The following is a 15,176-nucleotide window of genomic DNA, read 5'->3' as shown; positions in this document are numbered from 1 at the left end:
CCCATAGGGCTCACAGTCTAAATTCTCATTTTACAGTTGAGGTAACTGAGGCACAGAGAAGTTAAGTGACTTGCCCGAGGACATGCAGGAGGCAAGTGGAGGAGCCACTTCACTCCTTTCACCCTCACCGTTTGCAGGGCGGCAACTTTCCAGAGTCTAGAACACCATGATGGGACTGGGACTGGGACCGGGAGTGGTGATGAATAAAATCAGAAGGCTCCAGGAGATGTTGACCCGGTAGAAAGGGTAATAAGTGGAGTTTTGGCTCTTAAACATCCCTCTCCGAACTGGGGCTACGCAGGATTAATTGTCCCACAATCCTCTAGGTTTGCAGTGGCTAGCAAAATTGTGGCAGCAAGAGGTAGACTATCCAGGGTCGGGCACTAAAAATAGCTAACACGAGCCTGGCAAAGAAAGTTTATATAAATGAATGGGGTGAAAAAAACACTGAATCAGGCATTGTTTCTCTTTAACCACTTGCACTCATGACAAAATTTCAGCTGCCATTATCCCTGAATACAAAGGGTAGTTGTAGTTGGATGGAAAACATCTGATGGTAGGAAGATATCAGATGACTCTTAAGCTCTTCATCAAAATACTCTTGTTGGTTCCATTTTCTGTGGAATTTGTGAGGGTATTTTCAGGAGCTGGGGAAAGGCTATCAAACTCTATAAAGGCGTAAGCCCACAATACAGCCATATATGAACTTCTGAAAACATGGATGGATCCATGACTGGCTAGATCATGGGGTGGATTTTCCTATAAACCTGATATAAATAGGAATCCCTTCCAAAACCTGTGGAAAATAGGAGATTCCTTTGTGTCGTGTACTGTTAGGTTAAACATCATTAAACTGTTTAATCTCTAATGTAATTTGAAGCAGAACATCACAAACCAAATGAAGAGTTGTAGTTGGATTAGAAATCTTTGTAGAATTCCTTTAAATGGACAATTTTGGTCCAAATACTTGATCCACAGTTTGTCTTGTGAAATTGCCCCAAGGAATGTGCTATGGGCTTCGCCAACTTCAGAGTTTGAAAGCAAAATCAGCATACTGTGTTTTCGTATAGTGCCTGGCCCCAGGTATTTTATCAAGCATGAAACTGGAGAGGCGAGAAAAGATGTGCATGTTGGGGTTATGCATGCTTGTTTGGAGTAGTAAGTCTGGTCCTTGCCTCTCTAGGCAGGTGAGATCTGGGCAAACAAAGAAGATGCTCCCCAAATCCCTAGAGGAGTGAGCATTCCCTCTGGCCAGTTGGAAGAACAGTCTAGCAGTGCTCTGAGGAAATTGGGTCCACCACTCAAGAGCATTAAGGATGGTCACCGAGATGAAGGAGGTAGGAAAAAAGTAAGTAAACTGGAGAGTAGAAGAGTGGGTACGTGGTTAAAAACAAAACAAAACCAAAAAACTGCTCAAGGAAGTTGAAGATGGGAAAATAGGAAGAGGCAGAAATATGAGGAAAGAGAAGACAAATTTGCAGTTAGAAAACAAACATTTTGAAACCAAGGCAGTATAAGCAGAATTCACAAAACTCACCTCTGTGTAGCTATAATATTATCAATTTTAAGGGAATTTGTGTATTACAAATAGCCACGGGAAATCTGTGCAGGTTTCTTGCTTTAGACTAGCTTTGTCTTCCACTATTCTTACAAGCACAGGTGAAATATTTTTCTTTCCATAATCTGTAAAAAAGCAAAACTTTTACAATTTATATTCTGGCCAGTGGACAGATGTGTTTATTTGCTGTATCCTTTTGCAAGGAGACACCATATCTGCTCCATTTCCAGTAATGACAGTGTCATTATATATGCCTTTACTTCTTTAGAGATTCAGGCAGGGATCTGTTGCATCTCTAAAATGCCAAAGACTATCCTTAGAAAACTTTTATCCTATTTTGATTTTTTTTTTTCCTTTTCTTGAGGTCTGGTAAATTGCCTACAAATCTTTTTTATTTCTTCATTATGAATAAGAGGTGTGAGCTAAAGTTTCTGGAATCTTCCTTTTCACCTCTAGCAGTCATACTTCTAGCTGCCTTCTTGGGTGCAATGCAAGCTGCAGATAGAAGCTCAGAAAGTAATTTGTTCAAGATCCACACTCTGCCAAGGCTGGCTATTCTTTGCCAACAAGTAAAAACAGGTCTTTTAAAATAGAATTGGCCTTGGGTTCAAAGAAGTTGCTGCCGACAAGGAGATTGCAGCCATGATGATGAATACTAGTTTCAGGAGATGGAGAACAAAGCCTAGTATTCATTTTCGTGGCCACTGAGGAAACATAAGATGCGTTTGCTCAAACAGAAATGAAAGATAGGATGGCGTAGTAGAGATGGTAGCATGTATTGAGATTGTACTTGGAAAATACAATTTAACAGAGTGACATGCCCCATCCACCTATAGCTTACACTTTAACAGAGGAGTGGACCAAAACAGTATTTGTAACTGGAGTGAAAGAGAAATACAGAGGGCTCTGCAACTGTTGGCTTATTTAACCACTAAAGTTCCACTCATCTCAACTTCTACCTGTAGAGTGGCTCTCTCTCTGGTTTTAAACCAGACTGTCCTTTCGGTTCAGCTGGTCACTCCCCTGCCTTGTATTAATGTGATCCCGATCAGTTTTGTCCAGTTTTTTGTGTTTTGGACACCCAGCTTCAATTTGGAGACTCAGAAGTGTCAGCCCGGTTTACAGGGACCTGAAAGGAGAACACATTGGCTCTGGAGAAGGGAGGGGGGTCAGGGGTTGCCCGGGCAACACACTCTAGGTTCTGCAGAGTTTCACAAAGAGACATTTTGTTTGCCCATATAGCACCATTTTGTTTTGTAACCTATGTAAGGTGCTTCTGCGATGTCCAGATCGGTGAAAGGAGGTCTGATTACCCTCGAGGTCCATCAGTAGTCAACCTCGCCAACTGTGCTTAGGCTCGTTGGGAGACAAGCTCTCACTTTTCTTCCACCATCTTTTGTTTTCCCTCATGGCAGCCGGGATGACACATGTACCGTATGGGTCAAATTTACAGGTAATTATGGCATAGAATGCCCTTCAAATTGCCCTAGAGTAGAATAAGCCAGCATACTTTCCTTACTGATGTAATTAACTGATTTTTAGAAAAATAGGCAGAAAATGGGCAAGGAGATTCGATTACTGTAGAACAAATACTGGAATCCGTTAGGCCTCCATAATCCCATAATTTTTTTAAGTTTTCCAGACTTCTAATTAACATGTCTGGGAACACATACCTACTTAGGCTTTCTATCTCCCCCCGACTCTCTTTCACGAGCAAACCTAACATTGCCTACCATAAAGGTCAGGGGCGGGAGGGTGATAAACAGGTATTTTCTGTTCATTGCAGGGACCCTCGTGTGTGGGGTTCTCAGCCACTAGATTTTCTTTCCCTTTTCAGAGGATGATTAGACCTGTGCATGTTTGTTGTTTCCACTCCAGCAATGCAGATCACTAGTAAGGGTTATGAGAGTGTCCAAGTTTACCACTTGATAGCTATTATTTTCAAGAGAAGAATTTAGAAGTGGTGACTCAAAGGGTACAAATGATTGCCCGGGTAAATCCATTTTTGATCTGAGCTGTTAGAAACGTATTAACTCCTGTTCTTTTAAACTTCAGTTGTTAAACTAAATTTAGCAACAAATGTCAGTTTGTATTCCAGAATACGTGTTTGTTTCTGACTGAAAATTGACAATGGAGGAAATACTGAAAAAACACTCTTCAGTAGAAAAATACAAAATGGGAATCACTCGTTAACACATGCTATAAAGAATCAAGAGAGTGAGATGATTCTCCTGGTACCTATAATAGTAGTTCTCTTTGGGATGAGCACTAACTCTTTTAGGGGATCTTTTTGGGGCATGGCTGGTGGGTTAGGCATTTTAATGCTCTTCGCCAAACACCTGACACTTAGGAGTAAGTTTAGGCTCTGGAAGAATTGGGCTCAATAAAAATCAAACTGGTATGTGCTCAGTATGTTTTTCAATCTAATTAAATACAAGAAGTCGGAGTTCTTGGACTTAGCAGGTATGTTTTTATAATGCCCCCCCAAAAACCTTTAAGTGAGTAAATTTTAAAGGAAAATCACATAAATGATCTGATCGTTTCTTAGAAATGATTTGAGTTTGGGATGAATTGATTTTGGGACAAATATTTATTACTAAGCACTTGATATATTTGCCAAGCACTCTTTGCTGGGCTTCATATGATATAGTCAGATCAGACAGTCCCTGTGCCACATATGACTCTCAGTCTTAGCGGGATGAAGAACAGGTATTTAATCTCCCAATTTAAAGAGGAGGAAACTGAGGCACAGAGAAGTTCAGTGACTCACCCACATGGTCACCCTCCAGGATTAGAACCCAGGTTTCCTCTTTCCTAGTCCTATGCTCTTTCCACTAGGCCATGCTGCTTTACATGCCATTTCTTTCTATTGAATGGATTTAGGCCTGCTGTCTTGTGTTGCTCAGTGTTCATACCCTCTTTGCAAACTGTAAGTACTTTTATTTGGTCACTGAATATTCAGAGAATTGCCCAAGCTAACCTTCTCCAAATCCCTTGTGTTCCCTTCTTGCTCCACAGGCCCATTCTCCATCATACCCTCTTCCCAGGTCTGACCTTATTTCAAAGCCTTCAAACCCATAATAAACATCACCTCCTGCAAGACGACCTCTCCCTTGTCCCTCTGTGGCTCTGCTCTTCCTTCCCAGGATTAACAAATACTTATTTTGTACTACAGGTTTGTCTTCCCCAATTAGACTGTAAACTCATCCCTTAGTATAAGCATTAAACTTCCATTCCTATTTGTGACTTCACCTGTAGACTGTAAGCTCATTGTGGACAGGGAGTGTCTGTTTAATGTTGCATTCTCCCAAGCACTTAGTACAGTGCTCCTCATGCAGTAAGTGCTCAAAACATATGATTGAATGAATGAATGAACTGTTGATTAATTTTTTTTTCACTTTAGATATTTTATAAAGAATTTTCTCCTTTTTATTGTTCAAATACCCAAATTCTCTTCAAATACCTATGAAACGATGCTACTTGAAAATATATTAATTTTTAACTCATGCTCCAATCTGCCAGGTTGATGAATTTCCTGCTGGCTAACTCCTGCTGCTCATGTCATTCTTCAGGCTTTGGAGGCTCCAAGTGATGGAATCAATCTGAGTGAGACTGTACTCTACCAACCAGAGCATGATGAGAAAAGGCCAGAGCTACCTGAGTGGAGCGAGAAAATGGCTCATGGAATTTTATCAGGTACAGTTTTCAATTTCCTTTGTGCAGCCCTAACCATCCACAGGAGCCCCAGTTCAGTACTGGTCCATGATTTTGCCATTTTGATTTTGCCATAGACCCACCCCACTTCATCAACACCATCATCAGCTGGCAAGATTTGGGCACTGGGTTAGGTGGGTGGATGGGTCACTGAGCTGCATGCACACTGCCTTCTATCCTGGGGGTGGCGATTTTTAGCATTTGGCACTAGAATACCTGTATGCCCTAGTACTACCAAAAAAATCTGCGCCTGAACTTCCCTTGCTCTAAGTTGATGTGTTCAGTCCTTCCATAATGCGAGCATTCACTTCAGGTTTTAGCTGGACTGCCACTAAGAAATTGTGGACTGTTCTTCCGGCAATGTGAACCCATTTGGATTCAGCACACGGCAGTGCTTGAAGAAATGGTGTGTGTGTAAACATATGACATTAGATTATATGATCCCAGTTCCTCTCTATGTGGCAATAGTACCTGAATATTGTTTTGTTTTTTTCATATTAAATATTCTCTGTTGACCTGTTAATTGCACAGTGATTCTTAGCTTGTTTGTAGCCTTATTTCGAACTTGTAGTGATGTCTTTTTTTTTTGAGGCTAATGCCAAAAATGCAAGAATGTAATTAGTTTCTTCAGATTGTATGACTCTTGCTCTTGTCTTTTTAAGGTGCATCATGGGTGAGTTGGGGTTTAGTCAAAGGAGCAGAATATACTGGAAAAGCAATCCAGAAAGGCGCTTCCAAACTGCGAGAACATATTAGACCTGAAGAAAAGCCATTAGAAGTTAGTCCGGCTGTTTCCAAGGGACTTCATATGGCAAAGCAGGCAACAGGAGGAGCCGTGAAAGTCAGCCAGTTCTTAGGTATACAGCGGATTCTCACTATCTTTTTGAATGGGGGAATAAATCCGAGTTCAATCCAAGTTCAGTTACAAAAGGTCGGGCCGAGGCTACTTATAGGATTGTTAAGAGTTAATAGGTTTCGGGGATGAATTATTTTATCAAATACAAATCTTAGAATTAGGGAAAAGTGTCTTTAAGCTGCCATTTTATCAGTTAGTGGCCTTTCCAAACTAAGTGCTTCCTATTGCAAATTATGTATCTCTGAATTTAAGTAATTAGGTTGATCCTTGCTAATTGGTGTGGTGATTTTTTTTCCATTTTTTAAAATTCAACCTTTCATCCAGTTGACTTTAAAAAAAAGTAATTTTAGGCTATTCTTCAAAAAACAAAGTCTGTTATTGTTTTTCTACTCTAAAGTAAGAAATACCCTAAAAGGTTGTATCATCGATAATCTGAAAAGCGGATTGCCCTTCTGGTGCAGCAATTTTGATATTTTGAGAGTATACTATGCAGTTATGTTCAACGAAGATGGTAGAATCAAAGGCAGCATCTAACTTCTCACTGAAACTTGTATTTTTGAATCAGTTGAAGGTGTGTGTTCCATAGCGAGTTGTGTTGGAAGAGAATTAGCCCCACATGTCAAGAAGCATGGAAGCAAACTTGTTCCTGAGTCACTTAAAAAGGACAAAGATGGGAAATCCCCTTTGGATGGTGCTATGGTTGTAGCAGCAAGTGGTGTTCAAGGTAATTCGAGGCGGGGAGCGTGCATCTGAGCAAGTCTTTTCATTTGAGGCTCTTCTGGTTTATGTGTAAAACTGATTGTATTTTACAGGGTTTTCAACTGTGTGGCAGGGCCTGGAATGTGCCGCCAAATGTATCGTTAAGAACGTTTCTGAAGAAACTGTACACACGGTTAAACACAAGTAAGCTAAATTTTAATCTTTTATAGCGGGCATCAGACTTTCTCAATATTATATATTGAGTTAAGATGGTCGTCAAAGTCACCATTTCGACCAGGCCAAAGCAGTTTAATATTTTCCCACTGACTGACTATTCTTCTTTAAAGGGATAAGCTTTTTCTGTTTTTGCTTTGAAGTAATTGAATAAGTCGTGGCCTCTGATTTTTGGAAGGCTGTCCAGAATTAGTGCAGGGAGATGATCTAGATAGCCGTTGTTCCTTACTATTGCAAAAAAGAATGAGCCCAAGCTTGGTATCCCTGGGGAAAATGAGGCTTTTATTGGGAATTTTATTAAGGATATTAAGCATTCTGAGAGTTTAGTTTGAGCCGGATTTGGCTGATTGGCGCCTAAAGTAACCCTAGTCAAATGTGTGGGTTAATATACTCTTTCCCAAGGAAACATTTGTTAGCAAAAAAGCCTCGGGACCTAGGGATCCAAAGGACAACACTGAAACAATCTCTGGCTTCTTTTCCAGTCAAAGTGTTGACTTGCCTCTAATTTCATTTTACAGCCAAGTTAAATCTTAATTGAGGTAGCTGACTTATGACATGCATTGAGTGTGATAGTTTGTGATAAACTGAAGTCAAACTCTGTTTTTCGACCCACGGGATATGCTTGATTTTTGTGTTTATTCATTCTTTGCTTTATTGTAAGATACCTGGTAAGATACCTCTTAGGTCCATCTCCTGCTTATTTTAGGGCAGCAGTAGCCCGAAAGATCCATGTGGGCAGGGGTCGAGTCAACCACCTCTACTGTACAGACTTTCCCAAGTGCATAGTACAGTGCTCTGCACCCAGTAAGTGCTCAGTAAATACGACTGATTGGACAAGGAGTCTTCCCTAACTTTATTTCACCTAGTCCTAGGTACTGGCCCCAGTGAGAGGTTATGGTTTCTGGACTGTGACTTTCTTTAGCTCTAGAGAATAAGCTCATTGTGGGCAGGGGATATGCCTACCAAATGTGTTGCACTGTACTCTTCCAGTACTCCACATACAATAAGCACTCAGTAAATACTATTGATTGATGGATTAGCTATCCGTGCTTTTAGAAACAAGCCTGCACTGGTGCCTTCACCTCCAGATTCTGTCCTGTACAGTGCTCTGCGCACAGATGGTCAGTCAATTCTGTTCATTGTCAAACAGGACAGCGTGGCTTAGTGGCAAGAACATGGGTTTGGGAGTCAGAGGTCATGGGTTCTAATCCCGGCTCTGCCACTTGTCAGCTGTGTGACTTTGGGCAAGTCACTTGACTTCTCTGTGCCTCAGTTCCCTCATCTGTAAAATGGGGATTAAGACTGTGAACCCTACATGGGCCAACCTGATTCGCTTGTATCTATTCCAGTGCTTAGAACAGTGCTTGGCACATAGTAAGCGCTTAACAAATACCATTTTAAAAAAAATCATTGATTGAAAGCTTAAAACTCAGCCTCAGTGGCTGTAAAAAGCAGGTTGTTGGGAGAAGGGAGCCGAAGAACAGCTTTTCTCACCTTCCTCCTGTTCCGTGCCTGTCTCCTGCCGCCTCGTGCCACCAAAACTGGGCTCCTTGGACTGCCCAGCTTCAAAGACCCTGTACCCTCAGCTACGCCAGCCGCTGAGGAGGGGGGCCCGCAGAAAGCCCAGCCCAGCCCTGGCCTCTAAGGAAATATTGGGATCTGTCTAATCTTCCCTTGTCGGCCGCACCTCAGACACACAGAGGACTAGTTTTAAGGACACGGAGAGCAGCGGTATAGGGTTAGAGAAACTACAGAACATTTGGAGAAAGAGGGAGAGAGTATGGGGTATCAAAAATAAGGAGAAAATACAAGGAAGTGACTGTATTAATTGGAGAAAAGTGGTATCTTTCTGAATGCTTTGAAAGTCCCAGGGCTTGTCCTTGAGAAGCAGCGTGGCTCAGTGGAAAGAGCATGGGCTTTGGAGTCAGGGCTCATGAGTTCGAATCCCAGCTCTGCCACTTGTCGGCTGTGTGACTGTGGGCAAGTCACTTAACTTCTCCGTGCCTCAGTTCCCTCATCTGTAAAATGGGGATGAAGACTGTGAGCCCCACGTGGGACAACCTGATTCCCCTATGTCTACCCCAGCGCTTAGAACAGTGCTCGGCACATAGTAAGCGCTTAACAAATACCAACATTATTATTATTATTATTATTATTATTGTCCCAGGGATTTATCTGTTCAGTTGGAATTTTTGCTCTCCGGAAGAGAGGAGGCAGCTCCCAGGGTTGGGGTTTTTTGTTTTGGTATTTTCTTTTGCTTAGGTGGAACAACACTCAGGGCCATGCTGATTATTTTTAAAGATATGATCATTTTAAATAGGTTTTCCTTGTGACTATCTTATTTCATTTGCATTGTGGAAGACCGCGGTAACTTTACGTATGATAAAATAACCTGATTCCAGTTGCACCAAAAGGACAAGGAGATTCCGGTATTGCCATAAATGTGTCCCTCACAGCGATCAAGAGGAGGGCCTGGCTCCTGGCCCTTCTGCTCCTAGACCTCCTCCTTCCCCTTACCTAGAATGCTTTTCTGCTTTCCTTTTTCCTCTCTCCTCTCACTCCTGTCTTCTATTTGTCAAAGACAATAGCATGTCCCAGTGGAAAGAACATGAGACTGGAAGCCAGGAGATCCAGATTTTAGTCCCAGCTCTATTTGCCTGTTTGTGACCTTGGGCAAGTCACTTAACCTCTCTCTGCCTCAGTTTCCTCATCTGCAAATGGGAGTAAAAACCTACTTTCCCTATCAGATCGTGAACCCATGTGGAACAGCAATTGTCTGATCTGATTATCATGTATCTAGCCTCGTGCTCAGACACACGGTACGATCTTAAAAGATATTATTTTTTATTATTGAGGAAGATATGTGTAATTGGGTTTACTTCACCGGCTTTATTAATATTTCTGTCTCATTTTAGATATAGGAACGTGAAGATCCGCAGCAACCGTGAAAAACAATAAGTAATCTTAAACTTGGGAAAGTTGATTAAAGTACAGTATCTGTTCAATAATTCACCTCTGTCTTCTGTGTAGTTTCTAACTTTCACTGTCAAGCCATTTTAATCCATTTAAATCCTGCAAGGGGGTGGTAGATCATAAGATTATATCCGTTGATCAAATTCAGCCAGCGGTTTTATTTTTTCCTCCTCTAAGGGTTGAAATTAATAAAAACTTTTCAGGATAGATGTTTATTAAAAAAATTCCTAAAGCATTTGAATATTAATGTCTTTTTCAGTCAATTGGATTTAATTAAAATTCTGCATATTAACTTGGCTCTAGGGAGGATGATACTTTGAATTAATGCTTTACTTTTTATTGATGAGTGAAATATTTAGGAAAAATGTGAAATCTGTTTAAGAAGTAGTAGCATGAACTACCACAGATGGTAGCCTTTCAGCAAGTTATGTGTCTTAACAAAGATGTGAGTTAAGCCTCTCAGTTTTGTGAGGTGAGTTCCACATTGCTGAGTTTACACACTTGCTTTATTGCCAGTGTGTACTCTTCCTTGGCTTCCCCCAAGTACCACAATTCACCGTACACAGTGGAGAATAGAATCTATTGTTTGTCACTGTGAAAATATCAGCACTGTTCTATATATAGCAGCTTGCCTTGGTGGTTCTTCCTTGATCCCCAAACCAAGCCCTCAAAGTCCTGAAACAAACTGAATTCTCCTTATTTTCTGCAATAATGAAGTTAAGCAAACCGTGAAATCTCATACGAGGAGCAGCCGAGTGGAAGGAGAACAGGACTGGGAGACAGGAAACTTGGGGTTCATTCCCGGCTCCGCCACTTGCCTGCTGCGTGAACTTGGGCAATTATTGAGCTTCCCTGGGCCTCAGTTTCCTCATCTGTAAAATGGGGATTCAATATACCTCTTCTCCCTCAACCTTAGACTAAGTCCCACGTGGGACAGGAACTGTGTCTGATCTGATTGTCTTGCATAGACCCCAACACTTAGCCCAGTGGTTGGCACATAAGAATAATAATGGTGTGCTGCTACTGTTATTACATTCTACAAGTCCTTTAACTTGTGGCTTCATTTACTAGATGTGGGTCAACTCCATCACTCCCACAGTAGGGTCAGCTCTTGTGTGTCTAGTTCAGTCCACTTGGATAAGCAGAAGTGGACTACCCAACACAGATAACAGGCCAGGTTGGGACTGCATCAATGCAGTAAAGTCAATTAATGATATCTGGGCACTTATTCTGGGCAAATCAATGTACTGGGTGGATGGAAGAGTGCAAGAGTTAGTAGACACAAGTTCTGTCGAGCAGCTTTCAACCTGGTGAGGGAAACGGAGGTTAAAATAAAGTACTGGTAGGGGGAAGCAGTTTTCAAAATGCTGGTGGCTTATTTTCTGGCTGGCACATGGTTTAATGATATCATCTCAAATTAGCAAAATTAGATGCAGTAATTCAAACTAACCTTTGCCGGAGCATTGGTCCAGAGAAAATTCAGCCAGATAACTGAGAGTTTGCAGTTGTGATTTTTAGAAAACTTTTCAAATAAAAAGTCATTTTACATGTCCAGGTCTCATCACTGAAATTACCCTTTCTTAAAGGAAATAAGTCATTTTCAATTTAGGCTGAAGAGAACCTAAAAACTTTCCCTACAGAATTCATTCCCCCACAGACGGTATCAGATTGGGAAGATGTAGGGAAGTCAAAGTATCTAGTGTGGCGTAATAGATGACGGAACCCAGGGGAATATTTATGTATTTATACTAAAACAAACTATAAATGCAATGTAACTCTTTTTGGAAGAATCGTGCTTTAGGGGGAGTATAGGTTTTTGAGGAATGTTGAGAGCCACTCTCAGCAAGTAAACAGCTAATACCATTTCCCTGATATAAAGCAGGAGAAAAGATGGAAGAGCCAGATCTCCGAGATGCCTAGTTGGGTTTTTTTGTCATTTTTTAATTTGCCTGTGTCACTTTCCCCCAGACAGTTTTTACACCCTAAAGCCTACCCCCAGCAGGAAATTGAGCAGGTTGGTCAGGTACTCTAGGAAGGTGGTATTTATTAAGTTTAGTTTCTGGCAGTGCTGAGCTGGAGTGATTTTTGGCAGAGCCCAACTGGCAACAGACAGCAGGGGACTTTAAAGTAGTTGGCTGCAGCACTAAACTAGCTATATAATCTATATTGAACTAAAATGTGGGTTTGTGGATGCATATACACTTATGAAGTAATAATTATGGAATTAAGTGCTTACTATGTGCTAAGCACTGTACTAAGTGTTGGGGATGTCCAGGTTGGACTTGAACCCTGTCCTTCATGGGGCTCTCAGTCTAAATGTGAGGTCTACAGTAAATCCAAGTTCTCTCCTGGCTTGTTAGGTGTGGGGGAATTACCTCAATTTCCATCCTGATTTAGGTAGACAAGGAATGTGTGACAGGCAAACAACCCTGATCATAAACAAGGACCAACTTTTATTCCATGTTATGTTCGGTAACAGTGATGCCCAACGAGGTGGATTTTACTAAGAGGAAAAATTTGCCTTGGCTTGTGTAGGTGATTTCATGTCCATTTACTACTTGAAAAATCACACTTGAATCAGATTGAAATTTGAAACCTCTGATGTTGCTTTTGGAATTTTCTAGACCACTTATTTCATTTGTTCTGTCTGAATGTAGGTCCCGGGGCTTGACTTTTGCATTTATTTTTTTTCTTGAAGGTACGGAGCGGAGGCTGGAAATGCTACCGATAATGCAATGAATTCTGCCATCAATGTCGGGGTCACCGCTTTTAACATTGACAACATTGGTATCAAAGCCATGGTGAAGAAAACAGCCAAGCAGACAGGACACGCTATCTTGGAAGAATATAAGATAGTAGAGAAATCAGAGAAAAGTGATGGAGAAGAATCTCAGATAGTTATGAAGCCAGAGGGAAAAGATGAAGAGCCTAAAATAATTAAAAAGCAAGAAAAGAAAACCAAGTGACCCATCTACTGTGAATTTGCAAAGCCTTAAAATATGGATGTAACTTATCTAAAGTTGTGGAATACTTCTACTCTAACCACTTATATTTTTAAAGTATAATAATTTCTTAAAGGATTGCATAAAATTAAAAGTGCAAAGTCTGCTTATAAGTAATTCCTACTTCTGTGAAGATAAAAGCACTTGGTTTCTAGAAATTACACTGTAGCAAAGTTTTGGGTGTGTTAAACGGATGATTCTATTTTTAAACTAACCTTTTTGTGATTATAAAATAGATAAATTCAGTAATATAAAATTACCCTGCACTCCACTTAATGTGAAAATAGTTCTTGCAACTTCTGTATAGTACAAAGAAATGTGCAAGATATTGAATGCCTCTGAGGGACCTGGAGTTAAGGTTTTAATCAAATAGATTGTCTTCCGATTAGTTTGCTCTACTTAGATTGGTTTTGAGTTTTACACTCAAATACTGAAAAGCCAAAGTCATCATGAGGATCAAATACTGAATGAGAAAAACCCAAAGTACCTCAAAACCAAAGATGAGGCTACAATTTCTCTTCACAAAGTAGCATTGTCTTTTTATGGTTTGAGGTGATTACAGAGTGTGTGTTTTACATTTAATGCTTAAAACTCTTGATCATTCTAATCCATTTAGGAAAATTGTGGGCTCTCTTCAAAACTGCAGTGGCCCACCTTTTTACCTTCAAGTGTTCAGAAAGCAGTTTTCACCAAAAAACTTCAAGAAGCTAGCTGCATTTCTTAAATGGCTATTTTTATTTTAGGAAAATAAATGGTAAAATCACAACTGGAAAAATTTAGGGGGCTTTTGCAACTTGCCGCTGGCGGGAATTGGTATGGAATCCGAGAAGCCGGTAATAACTGACTTCGAATAACAAAACTCAATCTTTAAATTTGGGGAACAGTGAGTAGGATCGCAGCTCTAACCAAATGAAGTATTAAAGCAAGGTTGGGATACACCCAGTATATTAAGATACAGAAGTTACAACGTAAAGCGATGGTTCCTTCATCTTTGGTTACTGACTTAAAAGGTTGTCTCTGGGTTTCACAGCTGCTATCCGTTCCAGTCTTGACTGAACCTAGGGGGCAGACAGAATGTTATTTTGCAAATGTTAGTTCACTTATATGGCCAAAGACGCACTTTAACTAAAGAAAATTACTGGCTTGGACAAAAAGCCTAACCTGTGTTCATCTAAGAGTAATATGTATGCTATCAGAATAATGTTGTATTTCTCATTAAAGGCCAAGTGACCATGTATAGTAAACTAAAATTAAAGTGCTAAGTGATACCTTCATTTACTTTGCATGCCTGGGGCAAGGGAAGGGCCTTGGACGTAGGTAGGGGTGGGCAGGATGATGATGGTATGTTAGGTGCTATGTGCCAGGCACTGTACTAAGCGCTGGGGTGGATAAAAGCAAATCGAGTTGGACCCAGTCCTCGTCCCATGAGAGGCTCCACATACTCAATCCCGATTTTACAGATGAGGTAACTGAAGCCCAGAGAGGTGAAGTGACTTGCCCAGGGTCACAGAGCAGACAAGTGTGGAGCTGGGATTAGAACCTACGACCTTCTGACTCCCAGGCCCGCACTCTATTCACTAGGCCATGCTACGCAGTCCCTCCATCCAAGAGAACGGAGATGACTGCTTCCCGGCTACTGGCCTGGGGTCTCCCGTTCTTGCGAAGGGAATGTACTTCTATGCGTGGACTGTGGAAAGAGCACCGGCCTGGAAGTCAGAGGACGTGGGTTCTAATCCCCACTCTGCCGCTTGTCTGCTTTGTCACCTTGGGCAAGTCACCTCACGTCTCTGTGCCTCAGTTATCTGTTAAATGGGGATAAAGACTGTGAAACCCATGTGGGACATGGATTGTGTCCAACCCAATTGTCTTGGATCTACCCCAGTGCTTAGAACAGTGCTTGATACATAGAAATCACTGAAATACCACAATAATGATTACATTTCCTCAAGATTTCTAAAAAGTCAATACCTGGTCAAAACTCTTGTTTAACTGGGACAAAGCTACGTCATGCTGCTTCATTAACTGCTGATATTTTGCCAGGTTATTTGCTTCACTTGTGAGCTTTTCTGAAAAAGCAAAAATGGGCAAAACATTAGCCATGTTTTCAAAGCATTTCTAATCCATTTTAAATCAAGAACCT

General features: G+C 41.0%; 1 protein-coding gene across 1 annotated transcript in view; it reads left to right on the top strand.

Annotated features, from left to right (window-relative positions):
• SPART (spartin) overlaps positions 1–14,310 on the top strand; it is a 185,212-nt gene extending 170,902 nt beyond the window's left edge. The window contains 6 exon segments of the mRNA XM_039915002.1: positions 1,184–1,348; positions 5,131–5,254; positions 5,935–6,129; positions 6,694–6,852; positions 6,941–7,031; positions 12,733–14,310. Coding sequence (XP_039770936.1) covers positions 1,184–1,348; positions 5,131–5,254; positions 5,935–6,129; positions 6,694–6,852; positions 6,941–7,031; positions 12,733–13,000 — 1,002 coding nt within the window. The 3' untranslated portion in view covers positions 13,001–14,310.
• The last annotated feature ends 866 nt before the right edge of the window (positions 14,311–15,176 follow it).

This window comes from Ornithorhynchus anatinus, chromosome 20, assembly GCF_004115215.2.
Source record: "Ornithorhynchus anatinus isolate Pmale09 chromosome 20, mOrnAna1.pri.v4, whole genome shotgun sequence".
In the NCBI taxonomy this organism is placed as follows: Eukaryota; Metazoa; Chordata; class Mammalia; order Monotremata; family Ornithorhynchidae; genus Ornithorhynchus; species Ornithorhynchus anatinus.
This window is presented reverse-complemented; position numbering and strand designations above follow the sequence as displayed.